Source organism: Cebus imitator, unplaced genomic scaffold, assembly GCF_001604975.1.
Source record: "Cebus imitator isolate Cc_AM_T3 unplaced genomic scaffold, Cebus_imitator-1.0 Scaffold318, whole genome shotgun sequence".
Lineage (NCBI taxonomy): Eukaryota > Metazoa > Chordata > Mammalia > Primates > Cebidae > Cebus > Cebus imitator.
The window spans coordinates 2,214,164-2,228,718 of NW_016107633.1; the positions used below are offsets into that span (position 1 = coordinate 2,214,164).

Below are 14,555 nucleotides of genomic sequence, written 5' to 3' on the forward strand. Positions count from 1 at the left end.
CCATGTTGACCAGGATGGTCTCGATCTCTTGACCTCGTGATCCACCCGCCTCGGCCTCCCACAGTGCTGGGATTACAGGCTTGAGCCACCGCGCCCGGCCTCAAATCAAGACTATTGTAAAGGTGTTCTTAAGAATAGAACTTTTTCTTGTTGTGTCACTTTAAACATGTGCTCACTGTAAATTTGTTCAGCACCTGCCGTGTGCCAGAGATGACAGAGCCATAGGCCTTACCCCTTTCATCCCAGCTGCAGAGGATGAGGTAAAGATTGCAAACTGTTAAGGTGGGCAGTAGAGGTGGTTGTCTGCCAATTAGGGAAGGTGGCAGGGGGTGGAGGGCTCATCAGGCTGAATTCATAAGGGCAAGGCAGCGTTTCATCTGGTGTCCAACACAAGAGAGTAGTCTGGGCTACCCGTGAACATTTGACTGAAAGCATTTTGGTTAAAAACAGTTGATCAACATGACGTTGGCCAAAAATGAGCTCTTCAGTGATGAGTTGTTCAAGTATTGGTATTTTCAATACATCAGGAAGTAGATTTTTTTTTTTGAGATGGTGTCTTGCTCTGTTGCCCATGCTGGAGTGTTGTGGCACAGTGTTGGCGCACTGCAACCTCTGCCTGCCAAGCTCAAGCGATTCTCCTGCCTCATCCTCCCAAGTAGCTGGGATTACAGGCAAGTGCCAACACACCTGGCTATTTTTGTGTTTTCAGTAGAGATGGGGTTTTACAGTGTTGGCCAGGCTAGTCTCGAACTCCTGACCTCAAGTGATCTGCCCACCTTAGCCTCCCAAGGTACTGGGATTACAGGGATGAGCTGCCGCACCCAACCAGGAAGTAGATTTAGAATTTTGTATGTATCTCTAGCATTTTCTTCTGTTGTCTGAATTCTGTAGGGTTTTTTCCCCTATTTTTTGCATGTTTCTAGTTTATTTTCAGCCAGTTATTTCTGCTCTGCAAATTAAAAGTAGAAAGTTAAAAGCAACTCAGGTCCAGGCACAGTGACTCATGCCTATAATCCCTATACTTTGGGAGGCCGAGGCAGGTGGATCATCTGAGGTCAGGAGTTCGAGACCAGCCTGGCCAATTTGGAGAAACCCTTACTCTAATAAAAATACAAAAATTTGCCAGGCGTCATGGCGCACGCCTGTAATCCCAGCTACTGGGAGGCTGAGGCAGGAGAATCGTTTAAACCTGGGAGGCAGAGGTTGTAGTGAGCCAAAATCGTGCCACTGCACTCCACCTGAGGGACACAGTGAATCTCCATCTCAAAAAAAAAAAAAAAAAAGGCAACTCGATGTTCAGCTTTTTACCATGAATGTGTACAGGCAAACTAGGGTATAAGATCACCTGCTTCCTAGGGTACCTGGATTGCAGATGTGTGGAAGATGAGGATTTGTTTTCCTCTCTATCGCTGAGATAGTTTGCTTCAAGGAACAACCATTTTTCTGACCAGGTTGGATGCTGCACATGGGGAGGGTGGGCAGATAGGAGTCTGGCATTGGCCCGTCTGGGAAGGGTGGGCAAGACCTATGGGGAGAGTGGCGGGGAGGAGTGTCGGAAGGAGAGGAGGAGCCTGGCACAGGAAAGGCTTGGAGCCACTGAAGAGTTTGGCCTTTTTTCTGCAGTCACGTGAGCACAGATGGTGCTCAGGAATGGGTCTGGGAGAGAGATGACAATTTAGAGTCAGGCCCCCACCTGGCTCTGGGACCCACTTGCCTTGCGACCCTGTGAATTTTATCCCTGTCCCGGGCCTTGTTGAGCTCCTCTGTAGAAGGTGAATTTCTGTGACTGTACTTTTCTGAGTGGTCACATTTTATTATCTACTTTAAAAGTCTCTCTCTCTGTCTTTTTTTAATCAGATGATAAACACTCTGTTCTGAATTTAAAGGTAAGATCTTTTTTTAAAAAAAACAACAAAACTGATTTTTCTCAATAAATAGAGTTTTCATCATAATTTTCCAGCAACTTTGGTGTTTTGTGGGGGGAATATAAATCTTCCTTTAAGAGTTATTTCCTATTGAATATTTCTTTTAAATACTTTTTTTTTTTTCTCCAGAAGGTGGTCTCACTATGTCACCCTGGCTGGAGTGCAGTGGCACAATCTCAGCTCACTCCAGCCTCCGTCTCCCAGGTTCAAGCAATCCTCCTACCTCAGCCACCTGGAAAGCTGGGATCACAGATACATGTCACTGCACCCAGCTAATTTTTTGTATTTTTGGTAAAGACGGGGTTTCACCATGTTGCCTAGGCTGGTCTCAAACTCCTGAGCTCAAGTGATCCACCCACCTCGACCTCCCAAAGTGCTGGGATTACAGGCATGAGCCACTGTCCACAGCCTTAAATACTTTTAAAACATGAGGAAATTAATATTTTCCATAGTTTAATGATGAAAGTAAAAAAGGATTAGAAAGAGGCGGGCGGATCACAAGGTCAAAAGATTGAGACCATCCTGGCTAACATGGTGAAACCCCATCTCTACTGAAATTACAAAAATTAGCCGGGCGTGGTGGCACGTACCTGTGGTCCCAGCTACTCGGGAGGCTGAGGCAGAAGAATCAGTTGAACCCAGGAGGCGGAGATTGCAGTGAGCCAAGATTGCGCCACTGCACTCCAGCCTGGTAACAGAGTAAGACTCCGTCTCAAAAAACAAAAACAAAAAACTACTTTATAATTAGAATGAATGTAGAACAAGTAGATAATTTTGTCTTTTTTAAAAGTTGTTTTTTAAGACAGGATCTCCCTCTGTCACCCGGGCTGGAGTGCATTAGTGTGATCATAGCTCACTGCAGCCTCAATCTCCTGGGCTCAAGTGATCCTTTTGCCTCAGTCTCCTGAGTAGCTGGGACTACAGGCACATGCCACCACTTCTGGCTAATTAAAAAACATTTTTTTAGAGATGGGGTCTTGTTATGTTGTCCAGGATGGTCTCAAGCTCCTGGGCTCAAGTGATCCTCCTGCCTTGGTTTCCCAAAGCACTGGGATTGCAGGCATGATGTGACAGGGCTGGCCTGAGATTTTTTTTTTTTTTTTTTTTTTTTTTTGAGACAGAGTCTTGCTCTGTTTCCCAGGCTAGAGTCCAGTGGCGCGATCTCGGCTCACTGCAACCTCTGCCTCCTGGATTCAAGCGATTCTCCTGCCTTAGCCTCCCGAGTAGCTGGGACCACAGGCACGCACCACCACGCCAGGCTAATTTTTGTGTTTTTAATGGAGATGGGATTTCACCATGTTGGCCAGGCTGGTCTCGCACTCCTGACCTCAGGTGATCCCATCTGCCTCAGCCTCCTAAAGTGCTGGGATTACAGGCGTGAGCCACTGTGCCTGGCCTGGCCTGAGAATTTTAATAACTAATTTGCAAACATGGAAATAGTTCTAACTTAAGTTTCTCATTGTGCGATGTCATGGGAACTTAAACATTTCTCAGGAGAGTTAATTTATAACCTTGTCTGCTTTGTCAGCAGAAATTAGAAACTTAATATCACACCAATGTGTAAGGAAAAATTAACAAGTTCCCAGCCTCCCTTTCCTCTAGGTTTGGGGTTGAGAAGCAATATCTTATTAAAGTTTCTTTCTCAGCATTTTGCAAATGTGCTTTCCCGCCATTGATGGGATCCTTTTTGCCCATCCCAGTGAGAAGAGGCCTGGCTGGAGTTTGCTGTGGGCATCACCACACACCACTTGCAGCCCTACCTAGCACATGCTTTTAAATGTGAGCCCAGAGCCTGCCACTCATGGGATCTACCTGTAAAGGCAGTCACTGAACTCAGTACAGAAATGCAGGAAGAAAGCGCAGGCGGGCCTTCCCTTATAGCCTGAGAGAGCCCCCCGGAGAAGACATTTAAGGTCTACAATTCAGGTATAAGAAACAGTATAATCCCAGCATGTTGGGAGTCCAAGGTAGGAGGATCCCTTGAGCCCAGGAGCTCAAGGCCAGCCTGGACAACATAAATGAGACCCCATCTCTACCAAAAAAAAAAAGCTAAAAAAAAAACAAAATTAGGGGTGATGGCCCATGTGTAATCCTAGCTACTTGGGAGGCTGAGGTGGGAGGATTGCGTGAGCCCAGGAGCTGGAGGCTGTAGTGAGCCGTCATCACACCGCCGCACCCCAGCCTGGGTGACAGAGCAAGACCCTGTCTTAAAGGAAAAAAGAAATAGCAGATATTAAAGGTTTTTTTCTTTTTTTATTTCTGTAGGATAGCACAAAGATATTAAAGTTTTGCAAGCTAAAATAAACTAAGAACAGCGTGAAAATGAAGGAAATAAAGCATGCTTGTATACCTGCTGTCTAATGACCTAGCTGCCTGTGTCCACTTTGTAAAACACTAATGCTCTGCACTGACTCCTCTTACGTTCTTTCTTTCCTAGGATGAAAAACCTCCATTACGCGAGAAACCGCCACCTTCCCCAGGTATCTGCCTTTCGAATTATGTTATGAAAAGCTTGTCGTTTTGGAGAATATCCAGATTAATTTTATCTGAAAATAAAGAGTACGTTTTCTTTTTCTTGTATTAGTTGTTGACCTTCCATCCTTGTCTCAAAAGAGAGGATGCAAACACTATGTAGTGGACGTATGTCCATGCAGGGTGTGCTTGGATCCTGGGAGGGCGGGAGTTGGACCTGGGGGGATGTGGACCTGTGGGATGTGCTGGGATCCTGGGGGAAGGAGTGGACCTGGAGGATGTGCTGGGATCCTGGGGGAAGGGAGCTGGACCTGTGGGATGTGCTGGGATCCTGGTGGGAGGAGTAGACCTATGGGGTGTGCTGGGATCAATGCTGGTCAGGTGGGTGCAGTTATGGGCTCTGCTCTGAGGCTAAAGGCAGAGGGAGAGGTCCAAAAATCCTTTATGGGTTACAGCCCCCTGACCCAAACAGTTTGGGGAGCTTCAGTAGCTTCCAAAATGGAGGTTATAATTTTTGCTGTTAGGTCCCACATCGTTACAAGATCTTTGGGGTGTTGCTTTTCTGGCCGGAAATGTCTGTGGTACCAGTGTACCTTTGCCCTAGTTGTTGTCTTGCATCCAGGAAGAATAAGGTAAACAGACAAGTGGAGGGTGAGCAAGATGATGAGGCGCTTTACTGAATGTTAGGACAGCTCAGGGGAAACCCACAGTGGGCAGCTCCTCTCTGTAGGCAGCCTGTCCCGTCAAGTGTTCAGTTCTCAGCAGGCAGGAGACTCTGGAGCGGGTTACTCTTCTCTGCAGGCAGGTCATCTGATTGTCTCTGTAGCTCTCAGCAAAGAGGAGGCCCTGGAGAGGGTGGCTCTTCTCTGCAGCTGGTTGTCCTGATGTCCGCCCAGCTCCTAGCAGAGAGGAGGCCCTGGAGTGGCTGCTCCTCTCTGCTGCTGGTCCTCTGACTTCTCTAGCTAACAGCAGAGAGGGTAGCTCCTCTCTGCAGCTAGTCATCCCATCTGCTCTGCTCTGGCTAAGCCTGGGGCTTTTATGGGCCTCAGAAGGGAGAAAGTGAGTACCATTTGGTCCATGGGCGGCCATGGGTGGGCCTGGAAAAGGCACCACAAATTCCCACTGTGGTTTCACGGATGGGCAGCCTGGTCCCCAGCCTTCAGGCCCTCCCTGACCTGAAGGTGGGGCCTCACCAGGGACCTGCCTGCCTCCACCCAGGAGCCTGTCTGCCTCCCACTGCTCAGTCCATGGCATCCAGGCTGCTCACACCAAGGGGCACCTGGAGGCCAGTGCAGAGCCACCCTTAGCCCCGCTTGGCTTCCCCTCCTGTGCTCATGGGTGCCCAAAGTCTGGGGGGGTTGAGGCAGCATATCAGCACTGCCCTGAGCGTGCACACTCCCAGCCAGCCCATGACAGTGCCCAGGCTTGGCCCCAACCCTGCTCCGAGATTAGAGCAGGCGCCAGGAGCAGGGAGAGGCCAGGTAGCTGGAGCACAAACACCCGTGAGCCTGCAGGAACATGGGAGCCTTCCCAGGCCCCCAAGGGTGCAGACTGCAGAGACACCCGGGTCTTGCACTTGGGAGGATGGCTTGCAGTAGCACCCTGAGAGCTGCTGCCTTGCCAACTCAGAAGGGGCAGGGCTCCCACTTGTCCCTGGCTCCTGATGGTGCTATGGAGCGTGCATCCCTGACCATGCCTCTGAAGCGGGTGCCCACAGTGGGTTGAAGCCAGCAGTGGGAGCAGGCACTTCTGAGCCTGTGGGGGTTAGTGGGGGCTTTACAGAGATTCTCAGGTCTGCAGCTGGGCTTGGGCGCTGCAGCGGCACCCAGGGAAGGCAGGGCTCCTGCCTGCTCCGCAGAGCTAGAGGCTTGGGCCACACCTCCCTGCTCTAGAGTCTATGCGGTGGCTGGTCTAGATGGGCCCCACTGCCATCAGCATCGCTGCTCTGGAAATGCTGTTTTAAGTCTCCTCCGTGTCAGATTCAGTTTATTTGCACCCTTTCAATCTCAGCATTTTCAGTGCTGTATTCTGGGCGATTTTTGGGGCTCTGACTTCTACGCCATGTATTCATTCTTCATGATGTGCATCCTGTGGTCCGGCCCATGCTTTAAGTTTATGGCATTAATCGAATGTTAACTTCCGTGGGTTCTGGGAGACACCGACTGTGTCTCTGAAAGCGGTAACCGTGCGCATCCAGTCTCGGGGTTTGTGTTGTAGCCCCATCTCCTCGCCCACTTGCCTTTGGTGCTTCTCTGGCTCTGCTGTTTGCTGCCTCTTGGGGTCTCTGAGATTCCCTGTGGCTGGCAGGGGGATGCTACTGTTTACTGCACCCTGCCTGGAGAGGGAGGGCCAACGGGCTGGCAGACTACCAGCTGCTGTACCGACTGATGGGGACGGTCAGGATATGAGGCCAGCCTGGATTCGTGGGAACCCCTCTTCTGGTTTTCTCCAGGACCCTGCTCTGCCCTGCCTCTCTGCCCTCAGGGCCTGTGTGTCCTGCCTGAGGAGGGGCACTCATTTCTGCTATTGCTCCCTGGGTCAGGTGGGTTAACCCCCTGCTGTTCCACCTCTGGTTGTCTAACTGGACAGCTCATCAGCTGTTTCAAACTGCTTCTTTTTAAATATAATTTTATTGATTGATTGAGTTTCATAGAGATGGGATCTTGCAATGTTGCCCAGGCTGGTCTTGATCCTGGCCTCAAGTGATCTTCCTGCCTCAGCTTCCCCAAGCGCTGGGATTGCAGGTGCGAGCCACCAGGCCCAGCTTCAGCAGCTCTTTCTAGGCCACTTTGTGACTCCAGTTCCACCAGGGCAAGGCATAGCCCTGGAGCCACCCCTCCGCTGTTTTCTAGCTGCCCTCTCTTGGCACATTTCAGGCTGTGGCGTCCATCTTCAGTTTCATCTCCATTGTTTTCTCTGGGATTTTTCAGGGTTCCCTTGTTTCTGTATAGCTATGGAGTTCCCATTTCTGAGCCTCACGTTTTGTATGTTAGGGATTGGATGTGTGTCAGGGGTTGGGCCAGGCTCTCCGGAGCCACCAGCCATCCTGCCCTTGTCTGTGTGGAAGCTCCCTTTCACCTCTACCTCCCCTGGGAGGCGCGCTGGCCAGGGGCCCATGGGAGCCTCACCTCCTGTGACCTTTCAGAGCACATCTCCCCATGGAACAGCGCCGTTTTCCACCCCGCTTCCTTGCTGTTCCTTCTTAAGGTCCTGTGTGACCTCTGTTTTCTCTCCCTGGTGCCTTCAGGCCTGTGTCCTAACCCTATCCTGCCTTCTTGTCTTCGTCCCCACCTGCTCTTCCCGGTGTGCTCCTATCTGGGGAAGCATCTGCCAGAGACAGGCCTGCTTGGTCGTCCTGAGGCCGCTTCTCTCTCACTGCCCGCACCCGGCCAGCCACCAGCCCTGGAGTCCTGCTCTCGCGTGTCCCTTTCTCTCTGTCCCCACTCTAATGCTGCCCCTCGGCTGTTGGGCTGGGCCTCATTCTAACCTGCCTTCTTCCCTGCTGGCCTGAGGGAGTCACCCAAGAGCCAGAGCCTCTTTCTTCTCACACTTCTGCCTGAAAGCCCCACTGGCTTCTGCTGCCCTGCAAGATGAACCTTCCACGCCACATCACAATAGGCACGGCCTCCTGCAGCCCTGGCCTCCCTCTCTGGCCTCCCCTCAGTATCTCTCTGCCTGCTGTGACCTCGCCAGGCCACTTTCTCTCTCCTATACAAGCCACTCCCTTCCCAGGGACCAAAGAACGCGGCACCAAGCCTGATATGCTTTTTGGAACAAAGTCACATGATTTTGATGTAACGTTGTCAGCATCAATTAACATTTTAAAACTTTCCCCATGTACCCTTTCAGATATAGCTGGTAGAACACGTCAAAGACATGCAGAAATAACCAGAGAGAAGTTTGAGGCATTAAAAGAAGAAAATGTGCACCTAAAGAATACGAACCAAAGCCTTACCCTTGAACTAAATGCAATGAAACAAGCAAGGAAAGAATTACTGTTAAAACTTAAGGGAACGGAAAAAGAGAAGCAAAAGCTGGAAGAGGCTGAGAAGGCGGCGTCACAGGACGGTGGGGATGGATGATGCTTTTATTAGAGGAATGAGCGGGACTTCAGTCAATTATTCCAAGAGTTAATATTTTATGTTTTGATATTTGTTGATATTTGTTTTGGTAATTTATGTTGTAATATTTCAGGCTTTTTGTTAATATCCTTATGATTGTTGATATTTGATTTCATCTGCTGTATCAGTATTACACCAAAGAAATTCCTAAGGTTGGAAAGAAGCTAAATTTTAAAAAACAAAACAAATTCCAGTACTTCTTTTGGAACTTGATGCTTTGTTTACATATATTTCACGTCAGCTTTTATCCCCAAGAGAAGCATTTAAAAGCTCCTTCTTTACAATAGACTTATCAATGATGATGTTTTCCTTGCTAGTCTGATAAGTTAAAAAAAAAGAAATAGCATTTTAATTTGTATTTTTTTTATTATCGATGAGCTTGAATATTTTTTCATATCTTTTCAGGTCATTTTCTTTTTCTTTCATAAAATTGCCCACTTTATTTATTTTTTAGAGACAGCATCTCACTCTTGTCACCCAGGTGCCTACCGTGGGGTGATCAGAATTCACTATACCTTGAACTCCTGGGCTCAAGTGATCCTCCCACCTCAGCCTCCCAAGTAGTTGGGACTAAAGGCGAGCACCATGATGCTGGGCTGGGTTTTTGTTTTTTTTTTTCAAATTTTTTAAAGCAACGAGCTCTCATTATGTTGCCCAGGCTGGTCTCAAACTCCTGGCCTCAAGGATTTTTCCTGCTTGGCGTCCCAAAGTGCTGGGATTATAGGTATGAGCCACTATGCATGGCCAAGTTGTCCTCTACATTCAGACACTTGACTTCTTTTTACTGGTTTGCAGGAACTCCTTACATATGAAAGATCTTACCCTTTCTCATAGGTATAATATTTTCTTAGTTGTTTGGTAATTGGGCTAAATCTATAAAATGTTTTTCTTTTATGACTTAACACCTTAGGTGTTAAGTCATTTTTAACTCTAAGATTACATAAATATTCACCAGTATTTTCTCTACACCTTTTTCTATTTACCTAAAACTGATTACACAGCTTTAAGTAAGGTGGCGTCAGTTTTTTTCGTATAGGCCCTGCATAATTCTTATCTTAGGTACATTTATTTTTAGATACTTTAAATTATTCGTGCTGTTACCTTGTGGGATCTATTTTCTGGTTTTTTGTTTTTTGAGACAAAGTCTCTCTCTGTCACTCAGGCTAGGGTACAATGGCGTGATCTCGGCTCATTGCAACCTCCGCCTCCTGGGTTCAAGCCACTCCTGCCTTAGCCTCCTGAGTAGCTGGGATTACCGGTATATGCCACCATACCCAGCTAATTTTTTTTTTTTTTTTTGTATTTTTAGTAGAGATGGGTTTCACCATGTTATCCGGGATGGTCTCGATCTCCTGAGCTCGTGATTTGACCACCTCGGCCTCCCAAAGTGTTGTGGTTACAGGCGTGAGCCACTGCACCCAGCCTATTTTCTGTTTTGTTTTCTAATGGGACATTGCTATTATGTGGGAAGGTTATTAGCTCTAATATGTTTTCCATGTATTCTATATGATTTTTCAAAGCACATATTTTTATGTCATCTGAAACAGTGACTATTCCTTTCCAACTTGAAATTTTTATTTTACTTTATTGTACATGCAAAAACTTCCACAAACTTCCAATGTTATGTTAACTGTTCAATGTTTAAAAACTCTGTAACTTTGGCCGGGTGCAGTAGCTTATGCCTGTCATCCCAGCACTTTGGGAGGCTGAGGCGGGTGGATCACAAGATCAGGAGTTTGAGACCAGCCTGGCCAACATAGTGAAACCCCATCTCTGTGGAAAAAAAAAGTTAAAAAGTTAGCTAGGCGTGGCGGTGGGCACCTGTAGTCCCAGCTACTCAGGAGGCCGAGGCAGGAGAATTGCTTAAACCTGGGAGGCAGAGGTTGCAGTGAGCCGAGATCACATCACTGCACTCCAGCCCGGGTGACAGAGCGAGACTCCATCTTAAAAAAAAAAAAAAAAAAAAAAGAAAAGAAAAACTTTGTAACTTTTATTTATTCACACAGACACACACACAGTTCATTGTCTCTGAGTGTGAAAGGGGGGGAAGCAAATGATTTGCAATTTAAATAAAATCTGGATAAATATGACATTATTTCTTACAGCATGATATTAAGTTATCATTTATTTTCTAGTTGCTGCCCCTGAGTTACTTTGTCTGCGAAAACAAGCTCAAGAACTGGTGGATGAAAACGATGGGTTGAAAATGACCGTGCATCGTTTGAATGTAGAGCTCAGTCGGTATCAGACAAAGTTCAGGCACTTGTCCAAAGAAGAGGTAACGTTTCCAATCGTGAAAAGTCAGCTTTTCAGATTTCTCAGCCTTTCCTGTTGAACTGATTTCCAGTCTTGAGGGGTTCTTATTATAATATGATAGAAGTAAAGCTCTGTCCAAGGCACAGCGTTTCTAAGGATCATTCTGTTTCTTGCTTCCTTCCCTTCCTTCTTCCGTTTAATTAAAGCAATAGAGACTGTAAAACATTGGGACAATACAAAAGTATATAAAGTAACAGGCTGGAGGAGGTGGCTCATGCCTGGAATCCCAGCACTTGCAGAGGCTGAGGCGGGAGGATTGCTTGGGCTCCGGAGTTTGAGACCAGCCTGGGCAACAGCAAGACGTCTCTACAAATAAAAAATTAAAAAAAATTAGCATGCCTGTAGCCCCAGCCATTCAGGAAGCCGAGGCAGGAGGATCTCTTGAGCATGGGAGGTCGAGGGTGCAGTGAGCTGAGATTGGACCACTGTACTCCAGCCTGGGCAACAGAGTAAGACCTTGTCTCAAAAATTAAAAAAAAAAAAGTCAAAAAATGGAAGTCTGTGTTGGCTGCTCCCTTCTCAGTCACGTTCCTGAAGGTTGCAGCTGCTGTCAGTGCATGAACTTGGAAAGGAAAGCAGAGTTTTCCATTCTAAGAAGAGTCTCAGAGTCCAGCTCCACACGCTGTGTACCATTCAGTGGTTTTTATTGTAATCACAGAATTATGCAACCATCACTGCAATCAATTTTACAGCACTTTTGTTAAATCAAGAAATGTCAGCCGGGCGTGGTGGCTCACGCCTGTAATCCCAGCACTTCGGGAGGCTGAGGTGGGCGGATCATTTGAAGTCAGACGTTCGAGACCAGCCTGACCAACATGGTGAAACCCCATCTCTACTAAAAATACAAAAAAAATTAGCCAGGTGTGGTGGTGCACACCTATAATCCCAGCTATTTGGGAGGCTGAGGCAGGAGAATCGCTTGAACCCGGGAGGCAGAGGTTGCAGTGAGCCAAGATTGTGTCACTGCACTCTAGCATGGGTGACAGAGTGAGACTCTGTCTCAAAAAAAAAAAAAAAAAGCAAGTGTCATACCTGTTGGGAGTCACTCCCTGACACTTTCCCCTGCCAGCCACTTCCTCCACCTCAGTCCCTGGTCACCACTAATCTATTTTCTGTCTCTATGAATTTGCCTATTCTGAACATTTCATAGACATGAAATCATACAAGAGATGACCTCGTGCGACTGACTGCTTCTTTCACTTAACATAATACTAACTTTTTTTTTTTTTTTTTTTGAGACGGAGTCTCGCTCTGTTACCAGGGTGGAGTGCAGTGGCATCATCTTGGCTCACTGCAACCTGCAACCTCCACCTCCCGGGTTCAAGCGATCCTCCTGCCTCAGCCTCCCGAGTAGCTGGGACTACAGGCATGCGCCACCATGCTCAGCTAATTTTTGTATTTTTAATAGAGATGGGGTTTCACCATGTTGGCCAGGATGGTCTCAATCTCTTGACATCGTGATCTGCCCGCCTCAGCCTCCCAGAGTGCTGGGATTACAGGTGTGAGGCACCACGCCCGGCCAATACTAACTTTTAAACAACAAATAAAGTTCTTGGGGGTCCTATAATTCAAAACCTGCTTGCTAAATCAGGGCCTTCTGCAGGACCATGGGGCGGGCAGGCAGGCCCAGGGACAGCCTCCTCCCATGTTGTCTTCTGCCTTGTGCAAATGCCGCATTATCCAATGTAGTCTTCCTGATCAGCCCAGCCAGAAGTGATTAATCTCTCCTTTTTTTTTTTGAGACACAGTCTCTCTCCATCGCCCAGGCTGGAGTGCAGTAGCACGATCTCGGCTCACTGCAACCTCCGCCTCCTGGGTTCAAGCAATTCTTGTTGTTCAGCCTCCTAAGTGCCTACGATTACAGGCACGTTCCACCACTCCCAGCTAATTTTTGTATTTTTAATAGAGATAGGGTTTCACCATGTTGGTCAGGCTGGTCTCGAACTACTGACCTCAAGTGATGAACCCTCCTTGGCCTCCCAGAGTGCTGGGATTACAGGCATGAGCCACCGCGCCCAGCCTTCTCTCTCTTTTAAACCATTGCAGACTTTTGTTTGTAATTACTCTGAAGGTACTTACAGCATCTACCCTATACTGCTTTTGTATATCATGTTCATTTGTGTTAGTGGAACTTACTTCTGTTACTAGGTCATAGAATCCTGGATAACAAGGGTTGCATTGCAGTGTCCATAATGACTTAGTGAGTTGCCAATGTTTGCAGAGTGAATGGGTAATTAAATAAATATTAAGGTGTTCGCATTGGAAAGCTTTTGTGAAATAAGAATTATTTTGTCCAGGCCATTGATTCTGTACCAGATTTTCCCTCCTGCTGTAAACAAATAGAAAACCAGACAGAATATGTAATGCAAATGTTTACAGACGTCAAACACAGGCAGCACCGGCCTATGACCCTCAAGAGCAGCAGGATAAACAGATGAGCCTGTGATCTGCTTTCTGTCTAGAGGCAGTCTCAGATCACAGAGCAAGGAGGAAGGGCCTGAGCTGAGCCCTCTCCTGTCTGGGGAAGCTGAGGAGACTAGAGTTTATAGGGCACGAATACCAGAAAGGAGGGAGCCGTGGAGAGAAAGAGCTGCTTATGTAAACCTGCATGGGGCTCCTTGGTGTCTTGTGGAATACTACCCTGCACATATGTAGGAGACTCCAGGAGACTGGGCAGAAAACAGGAACAGGGAGCTGTGAGCTGCATGGTTCCCAGAACTCACACAGCACTGGGAAGCTTCTAGTTCTGCCCAGCTGCAATGGAGAGACCTTGCTTTGAGTCAAGAGCCCAGGATGGCCGTGCCTGAGAGGTATGGCTAAATGAGCTTTTTAGGAAAGGTCACGATAGACCTACCATGACCAGCCTCAGAAGCATGAATGTGATCCACAAGCAACTTAGGAGCTGAAAGAAAGAGAGAAGGGAGGAAGGAAAAGAAACCAGTACCCTTTAAAGGAAGAGAACAAAATCCGGGCACTCAATAATGTCACGATATTATTGGAATTATTGTTAGAAGGGCGATTTGGGCAGACATGGGAAGGAAATAGGCTGGAGATGTTTTAGGCAAACTTAGATGCTTCTTAACTGAGAAAGTTCAACATCCAATGAAAAAAGTCCCTAGATATGTTCCAGATTTAAAAAGACTAAAAAGGGTCAGAGACTAGGTACGGTGGTTCACACCTGTAGTCCCAGCACCTTGTAAGGCTGAGGCGGGTGGATCACTTGAGGTCAGGAGTTCGAGACCAGCCTGGCCAACATGGTGAAACCCCATCTCTACTAAAAACACAAAAATTAGCCAGGCATGGTGGCAGGCACTGGTAGTCCCAGTTACTCAGAAGGCCGAGGCAGGAGAATCGCTTGAACCTGGGAGGCAGAGGTTACAGTGAGCCAAGATCGTGCCACTGCACTCCAGCCTGTGCGACAGAGCAAGACTCCACCTCAGAAAAAAAAAAAAAAAGGGCCAGGTGTGGTGGCTCACGCCTGCAGTCCCAGCACTGTGGGAAGCTGAGGCAGGAGGATCATTTCAGCCCAGGAGTTCAAGACCAGCCGGGCAACATGATGAAAACTCATTTCTACAAAAAATACAAAAATTAGCCAGATGTGGTTCCAAGCTGCTGAGAGGAGGCTAAGGTGGGAGTCTCGCTTGATTCCGGGAGGCAGAAGTTGCAACGAGCCATGATCTCATCACTGCACTCCAGCCTGGGGGATGGAATGAGACCCTCA

At 47.6% G+C, this 14,555-nt stretch overlaps 1 protein-coding gene across 3 annotated transcripts in view; it reads left to right on the top strand.

Moving 5' to 3' along the window:
- The window catches only part of CEP89 (centrosomal protein 89), a 71,047-nt gene that overhangs the window by 24,099 nt on the left and 32,393 nt on the right, over nucleotides 1–14,555 (top strand). For all 3 annotated transcript variants that reach the window (XM_017504252.2, XM_017504253.2, XM_017504255.2), the window contains 4 exons: nucleotides 1,858–1,886; nucleotides 4,363–4,405; nucleotides 8,247–8,465; nucleotides 10,654–10,796. In XM_017504252.2, coding sequence (XP_017359741.1) covers nucleotides 1,858–1,886; nucleotides 4,363–4,405; nucleotides 8,247–8,465; nucleotides 10,654–10,796 — 434 coding nt within the window. The remainder of the gene's footprint in view (nucleotides 1–1,857; nucleotides 1,887–4,362; nucleotides 4,406–8,246; nucleotides 8,466–10,653; nucleotides 10,797–14,555) is intronic.